Below are 13,021 nucleotides of genomic sequence, written 5' to 3'. Positions count from 1 at the left end.
TACTATTAACCTGTGGTTAACCATTTAACCTCGGGTTAGCTGGCTAACCCTGGAACACGTAAGTGGCTCTGAGGGTGTTTCCCTCATTGACCGTCATAAAATGTTATACAACCGCTTGTGGCAGACACCACATAAGAAAACAATCTACTAATAACAGTAGTATCGCTGTCACGTTATATACAATTTTATAACAACCAATGATAGAGGACATTATGAGTTACCGATTTTACCGTTATTGTCGGTAAATATTAAAGGTTTCTGAGAAATCAACAATTTTATGTTCTTTGTGAAACATACTGACTTTAAAAATAGGAATATCATGTCGTGTTCTGTCTTACGCCGTGGCTTGCGTGGGCGACGGTCGCGCGACGGCGATGCGACGCATACGAAATCAAACCTTATCGATATGGAAGTATGAGACGCGACGCCGACGGTCGCGCGACGGTCGCGCGACCGTCGCCCATGCAAGACCCGGCGTTACATAATAATTGAGTGGACTACCATCTGACACTAGGATGATTTTGCTGTGTCTGGACAGGTGACGCAGATCATACTGATCCACTTTTAGTATGTGGTCAACCCAGAAACGTAACTAAAAACTGATGTCCTCGTCAGTTTTGATGAGTCACATGTCAATGTTTTCTATTAAACATCTGATTTTTATTCGCAATTTCTAGGCATGTCCCACAGTAAAAATTCTTCAGTATGACACCGCTCAGGGTATGGTCAGTCATGGCAAAATCATCATGTATAAACCAGATTGAAATTTCAAAAGTTCTGAGGGTTTGCAATATCTGAAACTCTTAAATTTAGCTGAATTTACAATACTAGCGGTTCGGTAATTTTTAAGGTCCTCTATCAATAATATCAAAGCCTTTGTTTGAACGTGGCACCATGTATAGACAAACAAGTCACTAATATGAATATTATCAGGTACATAAAAGTTGAATGTCTAAATATTGCGTGATAAATTATTGTGAAATTCAAAGCCTATCAATGGAATGCAAAATGATGACGTAATACATGTCGAATGGCTATATATTTATACGAATGTGACATTCCCAAAAGAATAAAATCGTTCGCCCACTTCGATAAATATACGTGGCAGTCGCTAAAAAACCTTAAATCTAAGTACAAGTCAATGATCACATATGTTTGCATTTGTCGGTTGTCAATCGATGTCTACGCGATAACCGGGCTCAGGGTAAACAAGTGACGAATCGCTAACGCTCTGCGGCGGGCGATACACAACTGTCTATGTTGCACTAATACATCTGAGTATATGCGTATAACACTAGAGAGCGGACAAGCCGCCAGCGTACGTGTGGCAATTGTTAACTCATTGAGCATACAGTTGTGTGTCTGCGTGATGACACGACTCGCTGGTCGTTCGCATGTACACAGACATGGAAATGATGCGCGTGTATTGCGCAATAGGAGCGCCCAACTACAAGCGTAGTGCTTTATTTGGGTTCAAGAACTCGTGGCAGCAGTATTAATATAAATCGTCCGGCATGTCCAATCTCCTTCCTTCCTATATCTGTGGCTAATACGAAATAATAGAGTTGCGTCGTTCACCACGAAGCGTGAACAATTAGCCATTTGTCTACGATCCCAGGACCGCCTCTTCTACCACCTTAGTATGTCACCTTTTTAACATATTGTCATATACTCACTGTTAATATTCATTGCGCGCAATTTAAAAAAGTTACAATGTAAGATAGTGGACGAGGAGGTTCTGAGCCAGCTAACACGTCACACAAATATAACTAACCAACAAACAGGTCCTATATTTCGGCAAGGAGCTCTGAGTAGTAGTGGGTGGCGTTCAGGTAGTCCAGGAGACGCCTCGGCAGCGGCAGGTTGCTTATCAGGTCCCGTCGTACGTATTTTAATATCACAAACCTGAAATGAAGAAAAAAAATAACGTTATTATTTGATAACCAGCGAAAACAGGGCGTTTTAACACTTTCGCTGCGGCAATAGTTAATTCATTACTCATACTTCATATATAAGGCCTTTCAGCACGGTAACACAGCGAAAATGTTAAATAAAGTCCACTAATGTCAGAATTTACAATAAACCTTTGGCTTGAAAAAAGTTCCAATTCTAAATTACACTAAGCGCTAAATACAAGGAGCCGATGTATTGTGTATGTTTGTCACAATACGAATAAGATAATTTCAAATGTTCTGTATAAAAGCTTAAAAAAGAAGCTAATGCGTACGAACGAAATCGCGGAAGATCTTTTGGAAGACCGTTTTCATGTAGCAGGTAGCAGCACAGGATTTAGTACCTGCCCTCACTGACACGAACACACTAGGGTGTGTGTATGACTGTATGTATCACACACACCAGCACACGGGACGTCTCCACCGCGTTCTCTATGACTCCACTATAGTGTGGGCCGTGAGAGACAGTCACTACACACCTGCACATGTGCTGCAGGCTCTGCACGCGCTTGAACCGCGAGACGGGGTAGAGCAGCTGCACGCGCACGGGCCCCAGCACGGGCCGCAGGTTCAGGAAGAACAGGTAGCGCCCGCTGCGGGACGTCTCCACCGCGTTCTCTATGACTCCACTATAGTGTGGGCCGTGAGAGACAGTCACTACACACCTGCACATGTGCTGCAGGCTCTGCACGCGCTTGAACCGCGAGACGGGGTAGAGCAGCTGCACGCGCACGGGCCCCAGCACGGGCCGCAGGTTCAGGAAGAACAGGTAGCGCCCGCTGCGGGACGTCTCCACCGCGTTCTCTATGACTCCACTATAGTGTGGGCCGTGAGAGACAGTCACTACACACCTGCACATGTGCTGCAGGCTCTGCACGCGCTTGAGACCGCGAGACGGGGTAGCGCTTGAACCGCGAGACGGGGTAGAGCAGCTGCACGCGCACGCACGGCCCCAGCACGGGCCGCAGGTTCAGGAAGAACAGGTAGCGCCCGCTGCGGGACGTCTCCACCGCGTTCTCTATGACTCCACTATAGTGTGGGCCGTGAGAGACAGTCACTACACACCTGCACATGTGCTGCAGGCTCTGCACGCGCTTGAACCGCGAGACGGGGTAGAGCAGCTGCACACGCACGGGCCCCAGCACGGGCCGCAGGTTCAGGAAGAACAGGTAGCGCCCGCTGCGGGACGTCTCCACCGCGTTCTCTATGAACTCCACTATGGTCTGCGCCTTGAACATTGTGCACCCGCCGAAGCAGAAATTACCTGAAAATTTTACTCGGTTATTTGATTTTACTAAAGAGTTAACACGTTCTCAGTTCCGTGCCCTCTATATGGGTCACGACGAACTATCTTCGCACGTCCGTGCTTCGCGTAAGGCTCACTAACTCACTATAGACGCGCGATGAGTGGCTGAATGGAAGTAAGCAATTTGCACGAATAAAGAAATCGTGATGATGGGATGGGATCCAATTTATCTTTTCGTTGTACAACAAGTTTAGAAACTGCTAGGTAATAGTTTCCTAACAAACATTCGCACAGCGTAATATACATTCCTTTTTTCAAACATATTTTGTGGCAACGAGCCAAACTTAACACGTAAGTGATAAACCTTAAATTAAACAGTACTTACCCTGATCATGTTCAATCCTCACATGCCTCATGCCATTTAACTTAAAAGTTAACGTGAATATGTAATGGTCGTCGCTACTGTCGCGCACTATGAACGAGCCGTCCGGTTCGTTCGACAGGATCTTCTCTGCCGCCTCCACAGATATGGGGCCCCAGTACCAGCCATACTGAAATATATGACATATTATATTTATTAATATTGTCAGTTTGTAATCAGTAACAGACAAGGCGTAATCATGCAACTGCCTCACGTCACGTCAAAGTTTTTATTTTAAATATTTCAGAACCTTATGCAAAGAAATTACGTAGAAAACAATAGCACAATAGCACATTCCACCACTCGCTTTTCCAACAAACACTGCTATACTCTAACACACTCACTTCGTCAGTAGATGTCAATCGCTGGCGCTTACATTTTTTTTGAAATTTCTCGTGTTATTCTACTGGCTAGGCTGTGTAATAAATTGGGATTGATCGGGCCCCTTGATGGCGGCCAAGAATGGGGTACTCACGTCTTTGACCCTCTGGATGGAGGTGGCGAAGTCCATGACGGCGTCGTCGGCGTCGCGGCGCGAGGAGTGCGGCGCGGGCGGCAGCGGCGGCAGCGCGCGCCGCACCGCCGCCGGCGGCTCCACCGCCACCTCGTCCCGCTCGCGCTCCAGCCCGCCCGCCCGTCGCCACCGGAACAGATTGCAAAAACTCTGCTTCAAGTTCAACGACAGAATCCGCACCGGCGACATCTTCTTTTGACTCGCCCGCGGCGTCTTCGCACTCTTGTCAACCGAATCTTCCTTGGGTACCTCTTTGTGCTTCTTATTCTTAATATTCATACCGAAAGAGTTTTTATGAGGCTTTTTATGATTGTTATTCGTTTCTAACGCGCTGCATATCTCGTTATCCTTGCTAGTCTTCGCGTCCTTCGGCTGCCGCACGTGGATCTCCACGTTCGTTATGGCGTTCTTCTTGTTCAGCGTGTTCCGGCACTCGGAGTCGCTCGAGCTAGAGTACAGAGTGTGCAAATATTTTCGCATTTCGCGCAGCGTCAGGTGGAGCGAGTCCGCCTCTGAGTCAGATATGTTTTTCCTACAAGACGAACTTGGCAAGCTGTGCCTTTTATTTTTGGAATCTTTATGTCGATTCGTCGTTTCCTTTGGCTTGTGATTTCTGTCCGCCTGCACGTGATTCGTTGTCGAATTTTGAGTTGGGTTTTTGCCGCGTTTCTTGTTGGTCCGGGGTGGTTTTTTGCCTTTTCTCATATTGCTATGGCCGGGGCGAACCATGTCGACGGGGACGGCGTAGATGTCGCTGTCGAAGGGCACATTGTACATGTCAGTGATGTCGGAGGTGTTGGCGGAGAGCGTGTCGTGCGAGATGGCCTGGGTGATGAAGCTTGAGTCGTCCTGGAGCTGCGTCACGAGCGAGTTGTGGCTGCTGGAGAGGCGCGACGTGAGCGAGTTGCGCGAGGAGGGGCGCGCGCCGCGGCACGGGCTGAGGTGCAGCAGCCGCGGGCTCGCGAACCGGTGGTTCAGGCACTGCCGCCGCTCGTACAACGATTCCGGTTTCAACTTCTTCGCGTACAGTGGAGACAGATGTCTCGTTGTCATAGGAATCTCAAGAACCGACGATTTGGACTTTACAGAGTCATTGTACACAACAGTTGGAGGTACAAATAAAGTTGCGACTTCCACAATATTAATGGGCACTGGATTATCCTGCAATATTAATTCATATTAGTCAACAGTAGATATAAAGGTGTATCTATTTCTCTGTCACAACGCACTTTTCAAATCTCTTTATAAGCTTCTCCATCACCTAATAAAAATAATAAAGATTTTTGTCCTCAAAATCGCCCTAAACCGCACGGGTCACTTCGTAAAACGAAGATTTTTTTTTCTACTTCAGTCTACCTTAAGTTTTTAGAACAAATAATAATCACTTGGGGTCACGTCTCGAATATAAGGTAGGTGCCGAATATTTTTGAAGACACATTTCGTCAAAGCAACCTTGTAAAATGAAGCAGCGTGAACGGGGAAATTGTCGCGGAGATGCCCTTGTGCCTCTGCTAAGTTTTTAAAGACTATTCTGCATAATCTGCTATCCTAATTGCACAAAAAATATTGCGTAGCATCTGCTATTTACCGTAGTCTACCCTTCTTTTATGTAAATCGTTAGAATTTCGTGACAACCCTAGAATACCGTAGCCTTTATCTTTTTTCGTGCATTTTGTGACAGAGGTTGTTCTAGGTGCCTTTTCACCATGACGTTGTCACTCTATTAATTTTCTTTTGTACAGAGTATCGTCTTACATAACCATGGTTTCATCTACAGTAGCAATTGCATTCAAAAAACTCGCTACGCGGTGTCTATGCTGGTCTCAAGTTTCATGAACTCACGGTTTTTCACTCATCTCGCTGTAAGCACGATAAAAGTTTGGGCACTAACCTAGCACTAAACACCGTAAAAAAACCTACAGCCAACAGACACCTAAAGAAACTATACACCAAAAAAGTGGAATAAATGACGAACACAATGATATCCATACTTTTTTTAAACTCTTCCGCCATATTTTTCGGGCCGGAGACATTTGGACCGCACCTCGTATGTAATAATGCAAATAATATTCGTCGAAAATTACGAGTAGGTAGACTAATAATTAAAACATACATACAGCCTCTGAGACTTTAAATCGGCCTTCGGTTTGGGGTAAAATCAGACGTATTCATAAAATGGACACTGACTTGTCTTACTCCCATATTATAGCTCTAATACGTTTTTCTCAATAAACAAACAAAACCCGAAAGGTCTTTTGAAAGCTCGCGCACTATACGAGATCTTGATAAGCAATTAAGATTAGCTTATCGGCAATTTTATTCATCGCTTCTATGAATTTAATGATGTAATAACATTATGTACCTGAAATTCGGGAGGTGGGTCAATAGTCGTTAGTAAAACTTTTCCAGGGCCTTTCTTGACGGTGTTAAAAAAGTCGCCACACATTCGCTCCGATGTCTCCGTCGACTCGCATAGTGACAGAGATTTTTCATCGAAGTCACTCTCTTGTAACTGTAGAACAACATACACGTTTATAACGTTCAATTTAGGATGTTAAGAGGACCATATCGGTTTAAAATCATGTTTTATAGAGTCTGTACTATACCTACCTAAATTTATTTTAGCATTGGAAGAAGTTTTTTTTTCAACTGTATTAACAAAAAACAGTCATATATATTACTTTTAAAAACATACCATAAGCAAAATTGGTTTTTATAAAATCAAGTTATTCATTTCTTTCACCTTATTATCTTATACTTTTAAACGAGCAATTCTTGTATATTTATTTATTTATTTATTTATATATACCGACGATCTCGGAAACCGCTCTAACGATTTCGCTGAAATTTGTTAAGTGGGGATTTTCGGGGTGAAAAATGATTTGTTAGACCTGTACCCCAAAAGCATAAAATTGTTGTAGTAATTCACCGAATCGCATTTCACCTTGAATGAAAAAGATATCACTAGATTTTTTTACTTGACGCACTTTTTCGTGTAGCTTTTGACATTAGTAGAATTAAATTGTAGTAAGTATTACATTTTTTGTATAGTATGTTACCGTAGACGCATTTCGCCGTGATCGACTTTTTCGCGTAGCTTTTGACATTAGTCTAATTAAATTGTAGAATTAAATTTTTTGTGTAGTATGTTACCGTAGACGCATTTCGCCGCGATCGATGTTTGTTTGGGACTCTAATTAAATTGATACGTTAATTTACGTTTAATACGTTTTCTGTTGTGTTTTAGTTTAAGTAGTAACAAAGCAGATTTGTATTAGTTTAAGAAGATAATTAGGTTTCTTTTAAGGAGTAATAAAGCAGCTTTGTGTCTTAGATCATTTGTTTTGCTTTCTTTAACGCCAAGTATCCGAAATTAAGAATTACACCCAAGTCTACAGAATCATCAATCTACTCAATCTTCATACTGTTGCGTTGAATCACGTCGCCAATACAATACACGATCGAGGTGAAATGCGACTAAAGTAATTAACGATTGAGTCATAACGCGAAAGTTAAATGCACGGTCGAGGTGAAATGCGACTAAAACTAATAACGACTAAAATAATAAACGATTGAGTCACAACGCGATATTTAAATGCACGATCGAGGTGAAATGCGACTAAAACTTACAGCCACTTGAAAAAAAAACTATTAAGACACAATGCGAAAATTAAATATGAGATCGAGGTGAAATGCGATTCGGTGAATTACTACAACAATTTTATGCTTTTGGGGTACAGGTCTAACAAATCTGAAAAATCGATCTAGCGTAGCCTTAGATCCCGGAAAACGCGAATTTTCGAGTTTTCATGAGTTTTTCTTTCGCGTTAGTAAACGTAAAATATGTCGTTAATTTCGCCGCGCGCGCATCGATTCCGCTTAGCTCAGTCGTACGAGGTCTAATGTACGCAGATAGATCGTAGGTGTCAGGGTTTCGAATCCCGGCCAAAAATTAAGTTTTTGTTTTTTGTCTTTTTTTTTGTTTTTGTATTTATAAGAGTTTTTTTTTATCTAAAGACGTGATATATTAAAATAGAACCGAGCAAAGCTCGGTCGCCCAGATATTAATATATAAAATTGGTCATAATTAAGGCATATAGCAATAGGTAAAACACTGACCTACTGTTTTATTTCAATTGGTTTGTTATTCATATCATAACATACATACATACATACAATCACGCCTGTTTCCCAGAGGGGTAGGCAGAGATCACGGATTTCCATTTACTACGATCCTGACAAATCACTTTCGCTTCACACACTTTCATAACGTTTCTCATACACGCTCGTCGGTTTCGAGTACTTCTGACCTGGCCTTTTTGCAATATTTCCCCGATTTGAACAAGAAAAGTTCGCCTAGGTCTTCCACTTCCAACTGACCCTTCCACTCTTTTTTCATATACTTTCTTCATTACTCTCCTCTCATCCATCCTCTCTACACGCCCGAACCACCTTAACATACCCATCTCAATCTTTGTCACCACATCTACATCTACTCCACACTTCTCTCTTATCACGCTATTTCTGATTTTCTGATTTCGCTTTGTCATATCATAACATAATTATACAAGATAAGAAAATCCTTAGTTCTCGGAATACTAATGAATTAATATGTGTTACACACTCATTTACGGGTGTAGGTAGCGATCACTACAAACTACATGCTATGTTGTATTGCATTACAAGGCATATCAATGTAATCAGAACAACCTATTCTGAGAAGGGCGGGGAAACTTCGGGCGCGGCAGACGCAGTTTTCGTAACTAATCTTTTCGAATTTGTATTTTATTTAGCAGGTGTCGTCAATCCGGAAGTCACGGGTTCGTTCCCTGGTTCGTACCAATGAGTTGCCAGTCGATTATTGATGAAAAGAAACATCTTAAGGAAACCGGACTAAGTCCAATAAAGCCCAGTTACCCATTTAATTGGGTAAAAACTAGTACTTAAGCCAAATGTTGGGACTGCTTGTCAAAGCAGACTCCAGGCTCTCATGAGCACGAGATAACACAAGGAGGATGGTGATACAGAAAGGTCATTTCATTAAATAATGAAATTAAATGTTATAAAATTACATAAGGGTCAGTAAATAGATATTGATTTGTCCAAAGAAAGTATAAACAGGCTAGCCAAGCAATGCATTGATAATGATGATGATTACATGTTTTTGCAATACACCCTAACATCATAATTATATTAGAGCTGTCTGAAATATGCTGAAAGCTTTTAATTAATATGTATAAAATGTAGTATATATGTACCAACATGCACTATAAAAATAGCTTACACATTTAAACAAAATCATATTCAGTCGCCATTGCAAGTACACGCATAAAGTAGAAATGTGGCAATCAATACAAAAATAAAACAGCAGTGACAAATTCATAGAAGCTACAAAAATTACCAAATATAATGGGACACACTACACTTGCAACCATAATTCTGAACAGCAGATTAAAATGACCTGCACAAATATTCATATAAACAAAAGTATTACGTAAACAGAAGCTAATGTCATAAATTTGATAATTTATGATCTGATAAATAAAATAAATCAATATTTTAGGCCAACCTCTAGATGGCTAGTGGTGTGATATAATAAATATGAACATTTGAGAGGCAATAATAAGCAAAACACATTTATAATAGTAGGTTAGGTATTAAAATAAAATGTACTTTAGAGCAGTAGGCAAAAATCTCAGTAATATTAGAAAAATTAACTGCGACAAACACACCATGTAATATTAATTACATTCTAACTGAACTTACAAAACTTCGGAATATTGGCTAATAATAAGTAATGTTAGAACAAATACTAAGTGTAATGGCTGATTGAACACTCATGGGATATGAATGTTACAAATGCAAAACATGAAAAGCATTTCTATTCTCCTTGAGCAGTAAGATCCTCTTTTAGACACAGTTGTATTGAAGTTTGCAGCAATGTAGGTATCTATGATGTATTGTTTCAATTGTTTGCCATATCAAGTGAATATTTATGAATTGTTTGAATCAAGAATGGCCTATGCACAAGGACGGAAAAAGTATATTGATGGTTTGTTGGTTAGTTTTATTAATAAAACTGGTTTTCTGATCATGTTTAATTTTAATGTCATTTTTACCTGGTAAAGTATTGTGTATAATGTAATAATCTATTTTTATCAATTTACAAAAATGTCATGTGAATCTCCACTACGATCATCCACTCAGGCCTTTTGACTAAGGATATAAGCTCGGGCATACATTTGTACAATAAGTCACAACCATGGCTGCAATTATACATAAGATGTAAAGTAAATAATAAAATTTTGAAGAGAAGTTGATTTTAATTTGATAGCCAAAAGTTCATGTATTAAAAGATTATAAAGGAAACCAGAACAACCCTTCCTATACTTCTTTTGTTGTTAACCTTTCGAAAGCGCCTGTGAAAAAATTGTCATTCATATATCAGTCATAATAAATACATATTCAAGTTGAAACAATATGGAGCAGATCTGCTCCTAAGCATACGAGAGGTTAAACATAAAATCTTAAGTTTCAAATAGTTACATTATATGTTTTGTAGGATTTTGTTACATATACATATATCAATAATGCAAACATGGTTGATACTAAATAACTCTGATATCTAATAAATTCCACCTATAAATGTAGTCACATCAAAACAAACAATAAAAAGGAAATTATTTAGTAAGATATTCACACTAAGTGTTAAACCACCAAGAGAGTATTACAATAACTAAATTAAAACAGAAAGGGAAAAAGTAGCATAAGACAGAATAAATGGTAGATTATAAATGGTAGTAGCAATGCTATTAATTATACACAGGACGGGAATGAGATAGTAAATAAATAATGTAAAAAAAATGCTGTAAAGAAGTCAAAACACAGAAATTATTATGAATTAAGTAAAAAGTTAACTATATTTCCTGAAGACAACAGTATGCATGCCATGCTTTGTTGACATCAAAATAAAAATAACACAAGATATGTCAACTAATTACATTTATGAATAATTACTACCTACTATTTTAGATATTGCACATTTGATATACTATACATTTAAAGGAAATTACATTTATTAAAATTCCAAGTAAAGAAGGGAGAGCAGAATAGTTTACAGTGCAATACTTTAGTTTTAAAGATTTACCAAATGATATAAGGGGAAGTGAAGTGCCAAGTTTCGAAACAACTGACCTCGGACGTAACGTGATGCCAGCCGCTAGCGGAATCGCTCGAGAAGGATCCGCTGGTGATGAGTAGACCACTGTCTTCACTTAAAGGAGGCACCTCGGAATGTGTGGAAAACGAAGGCGGTGACTCCATCACCCAAACATTACTCTTCTACACCTCTCGCGGACATATATTGCCGTGTTATACATTAAATAAAAGACATCAAACTATACTTATAGTAAATCAAACAACACAAAATGATATAAGATGCCTTCCTCCCCGTTTCTTACTCATTGCCGAAATCAGTTATTAGTCTGTGCTCGTTTCATTCCATTACTATAATTTTATAATTTCTCTACTTGTTCAATGTTCATTGCTCACAAGCCCCCCTAATAAAAATTCGTGTAAAATGCATATACTCATCCTTGACTTCCTTATGACTTAGATAATGTATTGAAAAAGGATGGATATATGCTAGTTATTTCTCTTTTTGGTAGGTGGTCCCTGGTTTTGTGTTAGCTAGGGATGTTACTTTGTCGATTCAATTATCGATAAAATATGCACTTACTTACGTTCTCACCTTAAAAATAATATAAACGTTATATATATAAAAGTAACGAAAACATACAATATTGATATAAACATTTCATTTGGATTATTATGTGGCTTTTTGGGTATGAAAGTCATATATTCATACATTCTTGCCTTCTTGGCTAACCGTACCTACTGATTGCAAATAAATGGTTTGTTTATGTACTTACCTACATAAACGGTCACTTCTCTTCTCTTACCAATTCCTAATATTACATTATCATACATATCTTTAATCATAGGTCTGTATGCCTCCCTTTTTCTGTAACGTGAATAAAAAGGACGGCATGTTGTCTATGACTATATTTCTATGATAGTGTAATATCGGCCTAAATAGTTTGTAAAAAATAGAAGATGGGAGATACGAGTATAAAACAAATAAATACATTCTTCTCTTCTCCTTACGCAAAGACCTAAGTAATTTAATTCATGTAGCATCCCTCTATTAATTTCTAGTCCACCACTCAATAATCTACTTATACTTACCTAAATAATATTTTCTCTATCAAATAGAAAATAAAACAAAACGGCAGTGTAGGTACCAAAATTTATTATTTCAATAGTTTCACCTATTTTTAGTTTCTTTTTAATAATGTTTGAGAATTTCTGGAAACCTAAAAAATACTATAAGTTTAATTCACTAGAAATGTTACATTACCATTTACCCAGTCTGTGATACCTGATCATCATTAATCATTTTTGTCCTTTTCAATGCAAGAATGTCAATAGAGTTAATGTCGGGACGTCGATAAAAATGACACATCACTAGTACAAAAACATAACCTAAAAACTGTTTGGAGAAACTTCGAAAAAAACATGCACAAAATTATGCAGAGTTTAACATGGTAGTAGTTATTATATAAACTATGAAAATATCGTATTTTATGCTTTGTTTAGATCCTACAAATAATAGTATCAATAACTGACCGAAATTCACTAATGAAACACAGCAGGTTCTTGGGAGTTTTCTTTTCTCCATGTACGTGAATTACAGCCCTTAATCACACAAGCCATAATCACACAAGGAACTAGAACACATCACAAATAAGAATTTAGCAGGATCATGAACTATCTATCAGGAATAAACACAATTAAATTAAAAATCGGCCAGACGACCGCCGAGATAT

The 13,021-nt window shown here is 39.2% G+C and overlaps 1 protein-coding gene across 1 annotated transcript; it reads right to left on the bottom strand.

Annotated features, from left to right (window-relative positions):
- Nucleotides 1-445: 445 nt before the first annotated feature.
- Nucleotides 446-11,659, bottom strand: LOC125241439. The gene is made up of 6 exons (XM_048149930.1): nucleotides 11,328-11,659; nucleotides 6,496-6,645; nucleotides 4,095-5,294; nucleotides 3,584-3,749; nucleotides 3,018-3,216; nucleotides 446-1,905 (listed from the first exon to the last, which is right to left on the bottom strand). Exons 1-6 carry the CDS (start codon nucleotides 11,454-11,456, stop codon nucleotides 1,788-1,790), a joined length of 1,962 nt encoding a protein of 653 aa, XP_048005887.1. The 5' UTR covers nucleotides 11,457-11,659; the 3' UTR covers nucleotides 446-1,787.
- Between the last annotated feature and the right edge of the window lie 1,362 nt (nucleotides 11,660-13,021).

This window comes from Leguminivora glycinivorella, chromosome Z (assembly GCF_023078275.1).
Source record: "Leguminivora glycinivorella isolate SPB_JAAS2020 chromosome Z, LegGlyc_1.1, whole genome shotgun sequence".
NCBI classification, from domain to species: domain Eukaryota; kingdom Metazoa; phylum Arthropoda; class Insecta; order Lepidoptera; family Tortricidae; genus Leguminivora; species Leguminivora glycinivorella.
The sequence above is the reverse complement of the archived record's forward strand: the minus strand, read 5'-3'. Positions and strand labels throughout refer to the sequence as shown.

Excerpts from the sequence above, each read along its gene's own strand:
- LOC125241439 (XM_048149930.1), bottom strand. The coding sequence starts at position 11,456 with ATGGAGTCACCGCCTTCGTTTTCCACACATTCCGAGGTGCCTCCTTTA. Across the intron at positions 5,295-6,495 it reads ACCCACCTCCCGAATTTCAG|GATAATCCAGTGCCCATTAA; the intron begins GTACATAATGTT and ends TTAATATTGCAG. Across the intron at positions 3,750-4,094 it reads CCATCCAGAGGGTCAAAGAC|TATGGCTGGTACTGGGGCCC; the intron begins GTGAGTACCCCA and ends CATATATTTCAG.